This window comes from Enhydra lutris, unplaced genomic scaffold (assembly GCF_002288905.1).
Source record: "Enhydra lutris kenyoni isolate GAN:26980312 unplaced genomic scaffold, ASM228890v2 scaffoldscaffold12, whole genome shotgun sequence".
Taxonomy (NCBI): Eukaryota; Metazoa; Chordata; class Mammalia; order Carnivora; family Mustelidae; genus Enhydra; species Enhydra lutris.
Genome location: NW_019154096.1, coordinates 5,181,173 through 5,200,652, shown reverse-complemented (window position 1 = coordinate 5,200,652; position 19,480 = coordinate 5,181,173). Strand labels below are relative to the sequence as shown.

The 19,480-nt window shown below is 43.2% G+C and overlaps 1 protein-coding gene across 1 annotated transcript; it reads left to right on the top strand.

Annotated features, from left to right (window-relative positions):
• The first annotated feature begins 3,043 nt into the window (after nt 1-3,043).
• LOC111145207 (lipase family member N) lies at nt 3,044-19,127 on the top strand. The gene is made up of 9 exons (XM_022499941.1): nt 3,044-3,154; nt 3,741-3,858; nt 5,939-6,137; nt 7,708-7,817; nt 9,917-10,053; nt 11,813-11,953; nt 13,493-13,564; nt 14,099-14,170; nt 17,870-19,127. The coding sequence occupies exons 1-9, from the start codon at nt 3,047-3,049 to the stop codon at nt 18,101-18,103; spliced, it is 1,191 nt and encodes a 396-aa protein (XP_022355649.1). The 5' UTR covers nt 3,044-3,046; the 3' UTR covers nt 18,104-19,127.
• The last annotated feature ends 353 nt before the right edge of the window (nt 19,128-19,480 follow it).

Below are 19,480 nucleotides of genomic sequence, written 5' to 3'. Positions count from 1 at the left end.
GAGTTAGAGTTCTGAAATTCGCCCTGGTCTACAGCCTGTCAAGGCCGGAGATGTTTAGCTCCATTCCTGCTGCCCCCACACCGAGCATGGCCACAAGTCTACATTAATACTAATAACATTGTGCCTCCCAGAACTCCCCAGAGAGTTTGCTAAGTTCTGTTTGAAGTGATTCTGAAAGTCAGAAGCCATGTGCGTTTCCCAGCAGGTCCTCACCCCTGTCACTGGGCAGTCAGGGTCAGGAACAGTGGAGTCTTGCCTCAAAGGGGGAATAATCTGGGTGCCTGGGGGGCTCAGTGGGTTAAGCATCTGCCTTCAGCTCAGGTCATGATCCCAGGGTCCTGGGATCCAGCTCCTGCATCAGGCTCCCTGCTCAACCGGGAGTCTACTTGTCCCTTTCCCTGTGCCCTGCTTGTGCTGTCTCTGTCTCTCTCTCAAATAAATAAAATCTTTAAAAGGGGGGGGGGGGCAGAATAACCCATAATCCTCCCACCTCTTCCAACAATCAGATGCTTCCTCTCACTCCACGTTGCTGTAACTGGCATGAATTCCCCATTCTAATGGAACAGATCTGAGGGTTTGGACAAACTCAAGTAAGGCTTTGTTTTTGAAAGGGGTGCAGAACGAGTCCAGACTCAGAGAATGGAAACTACTGCCCTCTGCTAGGTAGGACTTCACTGTCTCGCCACTTCTCGTCCCGGAGAGCTTCAGTCCTTCCTGGAGCCCTAGAGGGGTACGGAATACAGAGTGAAACAGAAACCCTGCTTGTGTGCCTCCCCTAGTGTTTGGGGAAGGGAGTGGAGCTAAGTTGTTGTCATTCTCCTCTGGCCTCTGCTTCTACTTTGTTTTTTGTTTCACATTTTGTTTTTAAGATTTTATTTATTTATTTATTTTAGAGAGGGAGAGAGTGAGAACAGGGGGAGGGGCAGAGGGAGAGAGGGAAGCAGGCTCCCTACTGAACAAGGAGCCCGATGTGGGGGCTCAATCCCAAGACCCTGAGATCATGACCTGAGCCAAAGTCAAGAGTGGGACGCTCGGCCCACCGAGCCCCCCGGGCGCGCCTGCTTCTGCTTTGCTTTAATTCGAGGTGAACTGGTCTGTGGTTCAGTGCCCACAAGGGTCACTGCCTCCCTTGGACATATGTGTCAGTTTTCCCTGATGCTCTGCTAGTTCCAGGTCCTGCCGGCCTTGGGAGCTGGGAGTCAGGGTGGCCTCATCCTCACCATTTAGCCCACAATCAGTCACCCCCCTCTACACCACACGGTTGACATCAGTGCTTTTCCAGACTTCACTTCATCTGACTCCAACAGAAATGGTCTGGTGTTGAGGAGGTAGATTTTGCTTCTATGCCTGGTTCTGTCCATTAGGATCCCGAGTCCGTCCGACTTCCCCATTTCATGCCAGGCTTGGAAAAGATAGCTGAGCCCTCCTGACAGCGGCTGCCACTCCAAGGAAACATAAAGGATTCAGTCATACTGGTTACTTGGCACCCCGCAGACCACTATTTCCCAATCTGCAAGCACATCAGGGCATTTGGTGCGTCAGGAAGACGCCCTGGGCGGCGCCACAGCCCAGGGTTTCCTCATTGCCACGGGCTTCCGGTCTCTGCTCTCTCTAGCTGCTAACTGTCCCTGCAACTACATCTTGTTCTTCAACCTGATGTCACATCCAGAAGTTTAGAGGTTCCTAGTTGGTACGGAGTCTTCTGGAGCAGAGGGCGCTCATTGAGCTAGGTAAGGTCAAGATCTATCACAACTGGGAGGCGGGTTGGGGTGATGGTCAGATCCAAGGGTGCTGCTGGGAGGCTGCCTTCCTTCTCCATCCAGTTCTGGCACCTGTGGGCTCTGTGACCTGGGCAGATCTGAAATCTCTCTAAGCCTTGGGTTTTTTTATCCATAAGGTTAGGATGATAGGACCCACTTGATGGAGTTTCTCTGAGATTTAAATAACACGCCTGAGGTATTTAGAAACGTTCTCTGCACAAGCTTTAGCACTCAGTAGGTATTAGCTGTTGCTAGTTTTAACAATGTTTTAGATAATATAACTTTTGCAGATATAAAATCGTCTTCAACCGGACAGCAAATGCATGGGAAGCTATTTAAAATCTTCAGAAGTAAAGCTCTAAATTTCTAGAAGTCGGTCATTAATTTGTTACAGCTCTCTGATGTTACTTTCTGGCTCATTCTCAGATTAGGAAAAATAGTAAAAGGACTGACCTGTTTCTTGCTTTGTAGGTCATTTAATCCTTCCTGTAAACCCCATAGGGTAGGTTAAAACCACATTGAGATATCACCTTACACCAGTTAGAATGGCGCAAATTAGCAAGACAGGTTACATTATTATCCTAATTTCACCCACAAGGAAACCTAGAGACAAAGCTGCAAAATAACTTGCCCAAGGTCAGAAATCTTGTCGGTGGTGAGGCTGGACCTCAAAGTCAGGTCACAGTGCGGGTGGGGAGGGTGTCATAGGAGGGTCAGTCTGTACTGCCATGAGGTTGGTCGGCCTTGGCAGAGGTTATTTTAAGTCCTGCCAAGAAAGAGATTGTACATTTAAATGTGCCACCTTCCCCTCTGGGTGTCAACAAGAGAAATAATCCCGTCACTGGAAACCCATCCTCCTCCTCTCTGCTCACTGTTCTTGTATGTTTTGTGGGAGGCAGGTTAGAGTAGAGGATAACGCCCCTTTTCCCTTTGCTGTGGCTTGGACACCTGTCCTCTGAGTCTTCAGGTATCCTGGCAATTTGCAGGTGAGCAAAGACTTAACATAATTGAAAATCTTTGATTAAAGGACAACCAAAACAATAAGTCTTGGTGCTTGATGAACTATCTTGCAAGAAATGGATTGGGTCAAAGCACTTTCTATGCGAAGAATGGATTCCGACGCTCAGAATTAGCTCACTGTGTTTGTTTGCTCCCTTCCACAGTTTCTCAGTGTCCCTAGGATGTCCGTCCAGTTTGCAATAGGGCACTATTTTCATTTCTTAAGCAACGTTGATGTCTAAAATTAATCTGTGATTATTAAATGTCTTACGTCAGGCATTCCCACGATGTGGCTGGTTTTAACAACAACCTGTTGTTTGATCTGTGGAACTTTAAATGCTGGTAGATTCTTTAATTTGGAAAATGAAGCGAATCCTGAAGTGTGGATGAATATTGTAAGTCATGCCAAGTCCCAAAGGACATCACATAAGGCAGATGCATGGTCTTGTGAGAGCAGAAAGTCTCAAATAAGGGAACAGATAAAACATAGGTGATATTTAAGGTTTCTCTGAGAGTCAAGCTAGGGAGAACTTCCCTTTTGGCTGAGTAAATAACACTTTCCAGTAATGTAAAGCATAAAAAGAATTTATAGACAACCTCCTTGTTTGAATTTATATTTTAAAAATATTAAAAATTTCTATTCTAAGCCCCTTGGATATTATATATGACCGCCTTCTCCCCAACCAAAAGGGGTCTCGAGAATTAGCTGGAGAACATAGTTCTGTCAGAAAAATGGGTCAATATCTAATACCATCTCTACCCAACTACCCACCCCCAAATTTGCCAATAGCAGACATTTTTTAATATTCTGCTAATTTTTTTAAATCAAGACTTTACATAGTAAATCAATTTTGCAGTTACCTGGGGCTACAGATTTCAGATAATTCACCCCAATAAGCACCCACAAGATGCTTTGTTCTAGTTCTTTCCAAAACCTGTTGGAGAAGATGTAGAGCTAATGCCTGTGTTTTCACGGGGCAGAGTGAGATCATCACCTATAATGGCTACCCCAGTGAAGAGTATGAGGTCATCACTCAGGACGGGTATATCCTCAGTGTCAACAGAATTCCCCATGGACGAAGAGATGCCCGGAGCCCAGGTACGAGATGCGTCTATCCTGCGAAGGTGGACCGCATGTCACTACACCTTAGGACTGGCTTTCCACTGAGAGAATGACTGGCTTTTCAAACTTGGTTCAATTCTTAGATTAGTCTTTAAACAGTTAAAGGGAGTCTCCTTCTTTTCCAATTTTCTGAAGACAGCCAAGAACCTAAAAATATGACGGGCAAGACAGATCTTGTTGACAGCAAACAGGCTCGCTTGCTGGGGGTGTAAATGCAAAGGCGGGACCGAAATTTCTTTCGTTCGTGACTCATTTCTCATGCAAAAAATTGCTGCATCCCAGGAAAGGGATTTCCTCACTCGCAAAGAGGTTGGCTGGGTTGCATGAAGTCTCTCCTGCCCCCTTTAGAATCAATAAGCCTCCTTCGGCAGGACTAAAAAATCAAATTAGATGACCCTGACGTTTCTGAAACTTTTTCCAGGAAGGAAAATTGGAACATTCTTCCTATATTTTGATCCGAGGGACACAAGTTTTGTGGGAGGAAGGAGCATGGTATTGATATGGCCTAAAGTCTAGCATGAAGAGCCAGCCATGCAAAAGCAGAGGAAATTACTCTTTAAGTAGGGACAAGTCACTGCAAAGCTCAGGATGAGTGAGGAACAGAGAAGAAGGAGCAAAGTATCTGGGAAGACAGGAGGGCAAATCCTCTACCCCATCACTGCGCTGTCCCTCCTGCCATTCATATTCAGAGGTGGCTAAAATCGCCCTCTTTGACTTCTGTCCTCCAAGAAAGAAAGGCATAATTCTAGAGATTCAGAATGAAAATTGAGTGTGGGACGAAGTTGAGGGTAAGAGACAAATGGGAGAAGTTGAAGTTGACTCTCTGATCACTAACAAATCAGTTTCTCGGACAAGTTCCTCTTTAGAATGTACTTAACCAAAAATTGTTCATCCCATATCTGAAATTCAGACCAACAGGCCATCCTGAGTCTTCCTGTTAATCTTTGTTTTCTTTCTTTCTTTCTTCTTTTTTTTTTTTTTTTTTTTTTTTTTTGCTAAATCTGGCAATACCAGGCTTGGAGGGAGGGGGCTGGGAACCATAAAAGGAGGGCATTTTTCTCCTTTCCAAGGAGGAAGAATTTGGGGAAGGTTTGGAGTTAAGAACCATGGATTAAGTGTATTATTCTAAAAACTTTACATTAACTTATATCTGAGAAACCTCTCGGCATCCCTAAGAGGTCAGTACTATGAATAGTTATCATTTTACAGGTGATGAACCTGAGCAGGCTGTGTAACAGGCTCAAAGTCACACACACATAGCAAGTGATGGAATCAGAACTCAAACCCAGCCAGCTCCAGAGCCTGTGCTCTTAACGCACTAAATTATGGTGCCTTTTGGAACCTTCTGCACCGGTTCACCTCATCTCCCTGAATACCCTCTCCCTCAAGAATTTGACAGTCATCAGAGGGATGTTAAGCTGATTCTATTATATTTGGGGTTTTCAAATGCTCTCTGGCAGGCAGAGGCTGCGGATTTGGCTAGAAGCTTGGAGAAGAATCAGTCATTGTCCATTTACACTCCCATCCTCCTCCTCCCTGGAAGAGGCAAGGGATTCCATCAGACATGATCATTTTCCTGTCTTTGCCAATCAGACCCCGGAGATATGCAAATGTGAATTCCTAGAGCTGGGAGCACAGTTTACCAGCACCCACTGCGGTGTGAAAGAGAACTGGGCTTGCGTCCTGGCTCTGCATCTTGTTAACCGTGTGGCCCCTTGGGAAAGGTACTTCACTACCTCAAAGCTCAGTTTCTGCAGCTGTAAAATGAGGATCCTTAAAGGAGTAGCTACTTGGTAGAGGTATCATGAGGCCATAACAAGCTCCTGCATGTTCATCCGTCAGCACAGCACCAGATGTAATAAACATGCTTGAGAAACTTATGCGTGACTCTCCCACTCTAACAAATGACAAGGGAAAGGTGAATGCTGGTTTGGGGTTTTGCTTCTTCTGGTGTGGGATGTGTACGTGGGAGGGGTTTCTATCATGCTCCTGAGATGTTCTTTTTATCATAAGTTCTTTTCTCTCCCCTCTCTGTCTTCTCCCTTCCTCCTTCCAGGACCCCGGCCAGTCGTGTATTTGCAACATGCCTTATTTGCAGACAACGCCTCTTGGTTGGAGAATTATGCCAATGGCAGCCTTGGGTTCCTTCTAGCAGATGCAGGTTATGATGTCTGGATGGGAAACAGTCGGGGGAACACTTGGTCAAGAAGACACAGAACACTGTCAGTCAATGAAGAAAAATTCTGGGCCTTTAGGTAAGCCTCATCTAAGAAAAATCATGTGGAAAGTTGGAGACAATTTCTTTGAATATAATAGTGTGGGTGATATTAATAATAATCCATAACATTGGAAGGCACATAGTTCCTCGTAGTTTCTACTAATATCTCAAAGCAAAGAAACAGCAGGAAGTTAGATTTCCACTGATTGGCCCACAAGTTAGTTACATCATTTTAACGAGATGGTTTTTTAACATCCAATTCTATCCAATACTATACAATATAAATATGTCCCAAGAGACAGCTCAGGGAATTCCTGTGACCAGGGCACACACTCATTCAATCAATGTTTGCTGAGTGTCTCCTGTATGTACAGTTATAGGCTCTGAGCACTCAAGAGTGAGAAAAGTGCCTGTCTTCGCGAAACTTCTATTCATCCTAGTGCTGCTAATCCAGGTCTTTTCTCTTGGACAGAGATGGTGTGTGCCAGTACTGTATTTTATTTAGAGAAATTCTGGTTGTAACTGTAGTAGATACCATTTTCAAGAGAACCCCAATATGAGGTCTTTAAAACCTTGCTGATGGGCCATAGAGAACAATGTCCTCGTATGCTACCTCCATCTTTTACTGAAAGTATTTCTGCTGTCACCAGAGGACAGGCTGATTCTTGCAAGATATTTCCCTTTGCAAGGCTAAGCTCCCTGTTGGTTTGCAAGCCTGCTGCTAGAACAGAGTGTGCATTCCTACCATGCTGATGAAATATTCAGCACCCACTGACAGGTGGAGAATCAAGGAAGGGTAGAATAAATTGTTAGGGTCAGAGCCTTTGGGCAGGAACAAACATCAGGAAATATTTTGCATCGCTGCCCCTTGGTAGGGAGCTTGGAACTTGTTTGCTGTAAGACATCACAAGAATTTTCTTATACTTGGGGAGCGTCAGCCTACAGATTTCCTTACGTGTCCTTTTGATAAGCAACCCTCGAGCCCATAGGCTACCTGGAGCCACCAAGTATTTTGAAGGTCTTTTTGTTCTCCTGCGTTAATGCCAGCTGAACTGGTGCTGTGGCATTTTGGTAGATACGGAACATATCTTTGATACAGGAAGAAACATCAACAGCAGGTGCACCTGAGTCATGCCTTGCCTGTCATCCAGTCCCTTGAGCAGGCCTGCTCCCAAATGGGCATGATGGTCATTTCACAGATGAGCAAACTGAAGCTCAGAGCATTTAGTAATGTATCAAGAGTTTCTCATCCAGAGTCATGATCCACCTCCAGTTCTGCTTCCAAAGCTGAGTGTTCTATAGCCTGAAGGTCTGGAAGGGCCCTGTGGCTGTTTGAAGAAGAGACAGGCCAAGCAGGGGAAGAGGGAGGGGATGGGAGGAGGAAGGGGAGGACTGGCTTTCAGACCGTACACACAAGGCTTGAAATCAGTCCTGCTATTAGACAGTAACACACAGAAATGCAGCAAACAGAAGCCACACTAGCCCACGTGTAATTGGATAAAGAATGAAGTGCCCACCAGCATTCTGGGCATGAAAAATAGGTGAACGGGTGCTCTGAGTGTTCAACTTGGTGGCAAGTATTTACAAGCCCCTCTTTCATTTTGCAGTTTTGATGAAATGGCCAAATACGATCTCCCAGCAATAGTAGACTTAATTATAAATAAAACCGGTCAGGAGAAGCTGTATTTCATCGGGCACTCACTTGGCACTACAATAGGTATGTTTACAAACTTCAATGTTTTACAAGGGTCAGGGCCTCGCAGGCGTTCACCTTTCTTGAATTTCAGAAACTGTGTGTTGGGCAAATCTTTCCTCCGTTTCTGGTTACAACAGCACTTTTGTAATGGTGATAGAATTTCCATGTGCCCCAAATCTAACATATTTCCAAAGAGTAAGTTTCTAGGTCCCCTCTGCACGAAACTAGTAAAGCCTAATGACATGAAATATCCCTGAAGAATAAGTATGTGTCGATCATACCTTCCTCACAACCCATTTGGGATTTTAAAAAATAGTAGAAGGGTGAGGTTATACTTACATTTAAATGAATTGAAAATAATACGATCACTTTTTTTTTTAAAGATTTTATTTACTTATTTGAGAGATAGAACACATGAGAAAGGGCAGGGGCAGAGAGAAAGGGAGAAGCAGACTCCTGGCTGAGCAGGAAGCCCAATGCGGGGCTTAATCCCGGGACTCCAGGATCAGGACCTGAGCCAAAGCAGACATTTAACCAACTGAGGCACTCAGGCATCCCTATGGTCACTTTTTTTTTTTTTAGTTGATACACAAAAGCATACATCAACTGGGTTTATCTATTTAACGTGCAATTTAGTATTTATGGACTAGCAATTTAATGCAAGTACTATGCAGAAAATGTTTAGAAGTCCAAGATCCTTCTCTTTGAAAATGTACTTCCTAATGATTTCCTAGATCTTTTCAAAAGAAATAAAAAATCCAGCTCCAAATGAAAATTTAGAGGAATCCATTATATGAATATTGCAAATTTGTTAGTGATCTTCCACTAAAACTTCCAATTTTAAGGACACAGATTCAGATTAGGTCCATCTATACCCCCCGTCCCGCCCCCAGTGAGGGGGTTTGGGCATGTGGAGGAACCAGATGAAGAAGGAATGGCTTGAACAGGGTCTAGAAAGTGGGCAGGATGTAGATGTGCTCTTACATCTGATCTGCAAAGAAAACAGAAAATATCTGATCAGCATTGCTCTGCCTTGTATGTAGGGCATGAATTTTTCAGTGGACATCCTCTGCATTTGGGGCAGAGCAATTTTTGTTATGTGGGAAGGACCCACTCTTCACAAGACATTTAGCAACCCAGGCTCCGACTCACACTGCTAGTCAGTGTGAGCACAGAACAACTCACCTCCACACACTTCCAGAGATCTTCTACAGGAAGTGTTAGACCAGTATACGAGTTTCAGTCTTTGTATCAATTGCTCAGCCAATTAATATAAAGTCAGTTCTTTTTCTGGCCAAGACGGTTTCAGTGTTTCAACAAGACTTTCGGGGAGGAAAAAAAAAAAGCTAGGGTGTGCGTGCTTATGTGCGCGGGCATGTACACGCGCGCGTGCACACACACACGCTTACACACAGTGGGGGGCCCAGAAAGGCATCTCAGGGAACCAAAATACACAGATAGACCACATCCTTGCCCATGCAGTGCTGTTCTCCACCCTTATCCTCATGGGGCTTGAAATGCTTGCTATGCTGTTGCTGAAAAGTCAAAGCGGATGGAGATGGCTGGTCCTTACCAGGACCACAGGGGACTGAGAGAAATCAGGGAACATTCTAGAGGTCGTTCAGCACCCAGTAAAGCACTGGAAGGGATGACATCTCTTTGCACTGTGAGAAAAAAGCAACTGCGGGATCACTGGATAATACCGCATCAAGAACTGATGCGTTCCCCTCCCGTGAACCAACTGTTTACTTCTGGAAGCTCTGTGACTCACCCTGGCATCTCAGGGTTGGGGTAAAATGACAGCATTGCCAGCACTTAGCCCACACTGGGGGGTGAAGCTGTCCCCGGGACCCCTCGGCAGTGGAGGCTCACGCAGCTTATCCCTCACTCTCCCCAACGAAGTCGAATTGTCTAGAATACAAGAATAATGGACACGAGAGCAGACAGGACTAAGGGCATATTATCTTTACAGAACAACTCAGAAGAGTTTCTCAGTTCACCCGTGGGATTATTGCAACAGAAGAAAAAAGTGTCAAAGCAGAATCCCACTTTTGTTAGTAGAAACATTGCCTCAGTATTTTCTAATTTTTACAAGATTGTCTTGTCTCCTGTTCTCTTAGGGTTTGTAGCCTTTTCCACCATGCCTGAACTGGCACAAAGAATCAAAATGAATTTTGCCTTGGGTCCTGTGGTCTCATTCAAATATCCCACGGGCATTTTTACCAGGTTTTTTCTACTTCCAACTTCCATAATCAAGGTAGGCTCCTCATTTTTGCCAAAATGTCTCTGAGGATCCCATTTTGGATTGTAGATCCTTACTATTTTAAAGTCTATTATGAAGCAATAGTGGGAAAGTAGGAAATTTACATGAAATCTGTAGAAACCAGACTCTGTGACCATGTGCTCTGTGTGTGTGTGTGTGTGTACCCACGTACATGTCTACGATTCCCATACATAACTTACTACACTCAGTCATTAACAGATCTGAGTATATGTCAGAATTTCTAGCTGAAGTGAGCGCAGTGTAGCTTAAAGTCCACTGAAGTTTTCTCATTCCATTCTTATTCCACTGGGCAGGTCAGTAAATTCACAATGCCCAAATGGAAGATATTTTTCAAGTTCCCTATAATCCCTGACATTTCTGACTTTAATATTAGATGGGCCTGAATACTACAACCCCTTCCTGTAGGAGAGTTTGCTTTAATTTACCAAGGCTACGATTCCAAAATATAAATGTCTTACAGCTCAATTATTTGTTCAGAATTTATTGGTTATTTTCCAAGGTTGAAGATGTAGTTTGGTTGCCAATTGTGAATTTGGGACTTTACCCATCAAAAGTCTTTTATTTACTTTTTTTTCTGTTTGCTTTTTCTTTCTCTAAAAAGGTCATTGCCATGATAAACATAGTATTTTGGCAAAATTGCCCCTTCGATTTGAGGCGTCAGCTAAAATAGATTTGGGCCAAAATGAAATCAAGTAGACCGATAAGAGTTTCACAGTAATTCACATGTAAAATGAGGCCTGGCTTAAGGTGAAGGGGTGAGAATGGAAAAAAAAATTATTTGTGGGTGAACACAAGGATGAATTTCCATAGAACCTAATGATTGGTTGCATAGTTTATTGTGTTGTTTACTATAAGCTCAGGTGATGCAAGTTCCCTTTTGTGGGATTGATGGTTCTGTTGCCAAAATGTGACTAACATCAGTTAGTTTGGAATGTTTTCTACATTTGGGTAGAGTTGAGCAGACAAAATAGTTACATTACATTGGGAGGCAGATACATCTGTCTCTACGTCATTTTTATAAAATATGGCTTTGTGGACATAGGTAGGGTCTGAGGCTTATCTCAGTTTCCTATCACTGACTGTCAGATTTCTTGCCCCTTTCAGTGCCATTCCCTGATCCCTCCCACCACTTCATGTCTGTGGCCAGAAACTCCAGTCCTTCTAACTGGGCGCCCCGCGCCCAAGCTTATTCTCTCAAACCCTACACGTTTTAACTGTGCTGCATCCCGTGATTTCAAGTGTTTTCTGTGTAGTGGTCCCCTTCCCTCAGTACGAACGCCATGGTCTACTTTCCAGTCCAAGAGCTGGCTCCGCTGGGACACTGCTAAAAAGACAGTGTGCCCATGGGTAGTAGGGGAAACCCTGCTTTTCCTTCCTAGTCAAGGCAATGTCTGGCCTTAAGGAGAAAATGTTCCGCCTCTCTTGCCAGTTAATGAGAAATGAGAAATGCAGGCAGTCACCATTGGACGGGATAGGGGAGCTCCACCACGGAAAAGTGAATTTGGAGTTGAAGAGCCTGACTGCAATCTCTTTTTAAATGATATTTGTTGATCTTCCCTGGATAGAGATGGATTCATAAGTAGTTCCTTTTCCCAAATGACTTAGTCTCCTTAGCAGAAACACCAAATACAAATGGAAATGGATCTCTAAGAATCCTTATTCCTGGGATGAAGGGAATGTCATGAAGCCTGAAATCCGTTCTTGAAAGGATAATTATTGTTTATTTTTACAGGGCATTTTTGGTACCAAAGGTGTATTTCTAAAGACAGGAAGGGAACCCGCCCTCAAAATCTGCAACAATAAAATATTATGGGTGATATGTAGTGAACTTATGTCCTTATGGGCTGGATACAACAAGAAAAATATGAATATGGTATGTACAATGATTATGGGGCCATTTGATGCTTTAAGAGATTCCAGCTTTTTTTAGACTCACTTTGGTGGATCTATCACGCTGCATAAACTAATGTGGTTTTCTAAACTGTAAAGGCAGAGATTTGCTATGCCTAGATTGAGTATTCAATGGTGCATGATTATGAAAACTGGGGGGAAGAGTAGGTAGGTTCATCCTTCCATCCATGGTCGTATTAGGAAAACAGATGTCCATCAGAGTAGGAGTTTTGCATGTTCCCTATCAGCCACCATTACTATAGTCAATGTGATTTTATTTTTTTTTAAGATTTTATTTATTTATTTGACAGACAGAGACCACAAGTAGGCAGAGAGGCAGGCAGAGAGAGAGGAGGAAGCAGGCTCCCCGCTGAGCAGAGAGCCCGATGTGGGGCTCGATCCCAGGACTCTGAGATCATGACCTGAGCCGAAGGCAGAGGCTTTAACCCACTGAGCCACCCAGGTGCCCCAGTCAATGTGATTTTAGAAATGATACCCTGCATTAAAAAAAAAAAAAAATCACAGAAAAGAAGAGAAGTCCATATAAGCGTAGAACTTATTTCCTCTGTGCCTTCCTTTGTTGGGTGACTTTGGCCTCGGTTAAAACTCCGCACTTAACTTGGAAAGCACAAGACAAAATGGAACAGAGATAGAACTCTTCTCCCTCAAAAGATGAGCAAGGCTGTTTCATCATCTCTTTGTTTCCTGTTATGGAGAATTCAAGGAGGAGGAGTGTACATTTACAGGCTACTGTGGTTGGATGGCTACTTCTGTCACATTGCATATGATGGCCAGCGAGGCTGATACAGTGAAGCCAGTCCCCAAATCACCCTTCCCGGCCAGCCCACCCTATTCCTATTCAAGAGGCGAACTTGAGCCAAACCAAAATAGGAGAGGGACCATTGTTCAAAGTCTGCTTATTCAACAGTAAATATTTTCAATAGATTACTTTCCTTCTGCAGAGTTCTAAGACATAGGATTCCCATTACTAGTATATCTCTATAATTTTCATCTCTATAATGTTTACAAAGACCAAAGCACAGTGCATCTGAAGTGATTATATTTAGCTTTTCTTCTGCAATATTTTATTTTACCCTCAGAAAAGCCTGGCACAGTATGACTTTTAGTATGGTCATTTAATAGGTTAAAATACAGAAACCCACAAGTTGCCCAAAGTCACAAAGCTTATAATTAACAGAGTTAAGTTCCAATGCCCAGGTGGTGGGAAGTGCCGATCAGGAACCAGGCACACCCATGCGCATGCGCACAGCACCCCTCCACACCCCGACACCCTGCTCGCAAATTACCCCGGAGCTGGTGCAGGATTGCGCTGAAGCTACCCATGCTTTTACTCACAGTCAGGTGCCTGACGTGAGCTCTCCTTTACCTAGATGATTCAGCCTCGTCATTTCCCAAACCCCATCTTGGTTTGCTAGTCTTAGAACACTCGTTCTCTGCTTCTGGGAGGTATCATTCCTTTCCCTGGGTGATTTTTGCTATAATATGTTTTCTTTCCCTCCAGAGTCGAATGGACGTGTATATTTCACATGCTCCCACTGGATCATCAATGCAGAACATCCTGCATATAAAACAGGTAGTGTCTTTGCCATGGAAGGACTCTTCGATCTTATTTCAGCACATCTGAAAGGAGAGAGTTAGCAGGTCTACCCCCTAGAGGCTTTGAAACTGGCTTCTACTTTGTCTCCATCACCATCTCTGGTTTGATTTCCCCAGATTGTAAGGAAAAGGGCAAGTTATGGTACAGACCAAGTAGGTGACAAAAATGAACCCAGTCTTAGATGGGAGCTTATAAAACAGACCCTGAGCTGAAGCAGGAGGTAACCGGGGAAAGCCTCATGGGATCGAACCTTCCTGGACAGAGAACTACCTGAGCTTTGACTTTCCCCTGAGGAGTCCTGATTTTCCCTTAGCTGTCCCTTCAAACCAAAGGCAGTCATTGCTTCCCTTTCTGCTGGCCTTGTGCTTCTAGTGGTAAAAATGTATTTATATACTTCTAATGACCCAGGAGTCTTATTTTCTTCCCAGGGCACAGTGGTTTTCTAAGATTTTCTGTTAACAATTGTGATTCTTACTCTGATGATTTTTTTCCAAAAAACATGTATTTCAGCTTTACAGATCTGATGAATTCAGAGCTTATGACTGGGGAAGTGAAGCAGAGAACATGCATTACTACAATCAGGTGAGCTGTTTGGAATGGCCCCAGAAGGGTGGCTTTGAGACATTATAATAAGAAATTATTGGAGAGTGAAAAGAATCCAACCTGACGATTGGTGGCATTCCCATTGACAGAGCTTTTTAAAAAGTGACTAATTTAAATATGCATTCATTGCAGAACATCTAAAAATAAATAGGATAGAAATAAAAGAAGCATGTCTGAAGGAATTAAAATAATGTATAATCCCTCCATCCACAGAACACAAGATGTATCAATATTTGACTGCATTTATCCCAGTCTTCCCGGTGTCACTGCTTTCACACAATTTTTAATCTTGCTTTTTCATGTACAGTTACCAAGACCTAGCCAATGCCACGCAGGTGGTTTTTAACATATTTTTCATTGACTGTATAATAATGAAAATTGTTTTTTAAAAATCTATAAAAGTGTACAGGGAAAATGAATACCCAGTACTTGATAGCAACAGAAAAAAATATAGGATCCCACATGAAAATTAAAAGAATATTATCCACCCATGATGAGTTGAGCCATTAGCCACTTTTTGTTGTTGTTTATTAAAAGATTTCATTATTTACTTGACGGAGAGAGAGAATACAAACAGGGGAAGCAGCAGGCAGAGGGAGAAAGAGAAGCAGGGTCTGCAGAGCAGGGGGACCCCAATGTGGGACTCGATCCCATTGACCCTGGGATCATGACCTAATCCGAAGGCAGTTGCTTAACCAACCAAGCCACTCAGACACCCTGTGGCCTCTTTTTTCCATCTGATATTTCACACTAAAGTTTGTAGACTCATTTAGGCCTTCTGTTCCTGCGATAAATCCTGTTGCCACCATTTCTTTTCTCAAATTCAGGAGCTGGGCTTCTCCATATAAACCAAACACATTAAATTAAATTTTCCCAAAGTTTTCCCAGACTGATGTATTGAAGGCAATTTATTAGTGCAAATATAGACCAATTACATTGTTTCTAAGCATTGAAACAGTCAATCAGACCAGTCGATTTCTCCATTAGTGAATGGATTGAATTGTGGGACAAATGATTCTACTAGCCCTAAGGACAACTAAAAAAGCTATGTATATTTTTATTATTTTTTAAGCTTGATTAAGGTGTAATTTACATACAATGAAATTCACAAATTTTCCAATTCAGTGAGTTTTGGCAAACACACTCATTTGTATAACCATGCCACAATCAAGATATAGAAGTTACCACTACCCCCAGACGTTTTCCCCTGCCCCTCGGACTGTATATATTCACAGATGCATATATTTGCAAATGCTTAGAATAAGGCCAGGAAAAAAAGAAAAACAGAAAAACAAAAAACAAAATAAAAAAATAAAAAACAACAGTCACAACAAATGTGAAAAGAATTACCTTCAGAGAGGGGAAGAAAGGCAGACTGAATGGGGAGAATGTGAAGGAATTAAGGAGACTCTCAATTTGGAGTTGACATAATTCTTTTTTCTTCCATTATTTTTATTTTTTTTTTAAGATTTTATTTATTTATTTGAGAGAGAGAGATCACAAGTAGGCAGAGAGGCAGGCAGAGAGAGAAGAAGGGAAGCAGGCTCCCTGCTGAGCAGAGAGCCCAATGCGGGACTCGATCCCAGGACCCCGAGATCACGACCTGAGCCGAAGGCAGCGGCTCAACCCACTGAGCCACCCAGGCGCCCTTTCTTCCATTATTTTTAATGAGCATATTATATTTATAAATCGTTTCCGTTTACAAGAAAATGAAATAAAAATGTCGCCCATACACTTAAGACCATTGTTAGTCAAGCTCTTTCTTTTTCGGCTATATTGAGGCAAAACTGATGAATAAAATTGTAAGACTGAAGGATACAATGCACTGACTTAAGTGTGTGGGAGGGTCAGCATCCTTAGAATTTCTCCATGGTTCACTGGTTCCATCTGTGTCCAGGCTGATCCTGTTTGCTTTGAGTATGATTTTAGGTCACTTGAAGTCAATTTTTATTATATTCTAGCCTCATTACTTTGTCGACTTCTTAAGTTCCCAGCCCAATCTTTGAGCCTGTTGCATTTTATCGAGAATAAGGAGACTCACCCGTGTAAGCTCCACGAGGGTAGAGATTTCCTTCTGTTTTGTTCACCAGATGTTTTCTCACCTGGGAGAGGACCTGGCACTTCCTGGGCCCTTACCACCTACTCGTTGCATGAATGAAATTTCTTAAAGTCCCCCTTATGCATCTTAAAATGTCACTGTCCCCTTCTCTTCTTCCTTCCTCTTTCAGAAAATGAAGACCCACTTATTTCCCAAGTTTGTGGGCCTGTGCCCTTGGCCCCATCTCTTCTTATCTCCTCTTTCTCCTGGTTCCCATTACCCTCTTTTTTTTTTTTTAAAGATTTTATTAATTTATTTGACAGACAGAGATCACAAGTAGGCAGAGCGGTAGGCACAGAGAGAGGGGGAAGCAGGCTCCCTGGTGAGCAGAGAGCCCGATGTGGGGCTCGATCCCAAGACCCTGAGATCATGACCTGAGCCGAAGGCAAAGGCTTAACCCACTGAGCCACCCAGGTGCCCCTCCCATTACACTCTTAAATGAATTGCTGTTCTTTATGAAAAACAAACAAAAAAGCCTTCCATCAACCTATGGATTCTATCACTCATCATTCCAACCATCTCATTTTAATCAACATTCTTTTTAATATTTGAAAGGGCTGAGTTTCTCCACTTCTTCCCCTCTTCCACTCACTCCTGAACCCCAGAGCTGGAGTTTGGGTCTTCATCTTTCTACTACAGCTACTTTATTTAAAGTCACTTGTGCCTTTTGACCGCCACATCCAGTGGCCTGCTCCAATGTATGTTCTTTGAGCTCCCATGGCCCTTTTGCCATTCACTTCCCCACCCCAGACTTCCATAATTCGGTGATCTTGAGTTTTCCCTTCTCTTTCTGATTATTTCCTTCATCCTCCGTTGCCACTGGCTGCTTTCTATCACCCCCATTCACAAATGATCAGCCTTCCTCCTCTCTCCCTTTCTCCATTGGAGAATGCAGTCCTTCCTATAGCTTCAATTATCCCTTCTCTGGACCATCCCTGCTGCATGTCTAGATTGTTCCAGAATCTACCTCCAGCCTATTCCTTCCTCAAGGCATCTCAGACCCATGGCCCTTACAGTTACCCTCAGACAGAGCTCTGAGAAATGACCCTGCCTCATCCTCCCAAACTTCTGAAAGATGTCAAAATACCTTAGCCTGGCCCTTGACTATCTGTCTCCAATCTTCTATCCTCCTGCATTCTCTCACACAGTTTCGTCCCGGGGTTCTCTGGACAGCTTGCCATCATGACCGTGGTGTACGTGTTCTTGCTACCTGCTAGGAAGCCCTCTCACCCTCATCCCTATGTGACAGAATCCAACAGTCCCTCCAAAGTCATTTCAGATGATTCCTCTTCCTCAGAAGCCCCCAATCAGAAGTTGTATCTTCTTCACCTTCACTGCCATTGTATTTGGGGAGCGTTTAGTGGCATTTGACATACCCTACTTTGTAGCAAATGTCTGTTGACCTATCTTGCGTCCTTCCTTCACACTCCTTGAAGATACGGACCATTGCAGGCATTATTTGTACTTCCCTCAGTGCCTGACAGAGCTGCACTTGTAGTCAATGCTGAGCCCAGTAGCTGAACCCATCTGTTGCCGTTAGGAGATTTTTCTCACAAATGCTCTTTCTCTCTCTTCCGCAGAGCCATCCCCCACTCTATGACTTGACTGCCATGAAGGTGCCTACTGCTATGTGGGCTGGTGGCCATGACGTCCTTGTGACGCTCCGGGATGTGGCCAGGGTAATCCCCCAAATCGGGAATCTCCAGTACTTCGACCTCTTGCCTGACTGGAACCACTTCGATTTCATCTGGGGCATGGACGCTCCCCAGCGAGTGTATAGTAAGATCATAGCCTTGATGAAGTCATACTCCTGATGGCAAGGAATTCCTTCTTGGTTAAAAGTTGCTTGCCAGCCCAGGGGAGGCTTTGGAAAAGAGACTGGTCAGCAGGGAGGCCTTCTCTGGTGTCCTTCAACTCATTTGCTGTTGCTAAGGGTTTCCCCTACCCGACATCCCTGCTAGGAGTTATTTCAACTGTGCTGCTCATCAGCTGAGAAATCTCCAACCTTCCCCCCTCAGTCAGGGGAGGCCCCATTTTTCACCTCTGTGAAATATGCCCTTGGGAGAGTAGTTCAAAGAGGCCTTTTTCTTTCCTCATTAAAGTCAATTTCTTAAAAGGAGACTTTGCAAAGGCAGCCGTTTGGGAATATATTTTGGGAGGTGGTGATCTTATGACCTACTTGAAATTACCATTAGGGCCAGAGACATGACGGCCATCTGTAAACAGGCCCTGAAAATAAGCTCTGGCCCACATCCAGTAGGAAAGAGAACATCACACTGGAAAAGACTAACAAAATGGAAGTTTTCCCACAAAGGACTAGGTAGGATATGCTGAATTACTGATTATTCTGAAGTTACAACACATAAGAAATAAATCTCTCGCGTCTTGCCCTAAAGATAAGTTAAACTGATCACCAGCAGTGTCTTCGTGGTCAAAGGGGGATTTATACTATTGCTTGTACCCAAATGACATTTAAAGCAGCTTCCAGAAAGCCTATGGTGGGGGGGGCGCTAGGAATATTCCAAGTCTTGCTCTATTTCATTCTCTAAATGATGCCAGACGTTAATTCTAGGATTTAGTACAGAGTTCCAAGGGCAGCATGAAGTTTTGTGTCCGTTTCTGAATTCCTGAGCGGTGGAAACTTGGAAAAGTTCTTTACCCTCTGTGAAGATGTCACTAACGGAAAACTGTTTACGTCCCTCAAGGAATGTACATACCTCCCACAGTTAATTTTTAAAAAGTAATGTATGTTAGCCCCCCAATATTTGCATGTCGGACCAGGGTCTTTTGGATGTCAAATACCACATAATCATTCTTTAATAAATAATTCATACCTCATCATTTTTAACCTTAATTATAATGTCTTTCAAAAGAATAACAATTTTAATACACTTGGGAAGCCATTTGAAGTGCAAATCCATCCATAGTTATATAACTTTTATTTACCAAGATTAGACTATCCAAGCTTATCAATTTTAAGTGAGTTTGATGGAATTCTTCTGAAGAATGAAATATAGTTTTCTTTTTTATTTTTTTAACTTAAATTCAAGTAGCCAACATATAGTATATCATCAGTTTAAGATGTAGTGTTCAATAATTTATCAGTTGCATATAACACCCAGTGAAAATGTGGTTTTCATACAAACAATACAGTCTTTCAAAGTCACATTTAACCAAATTAACCAAAATGC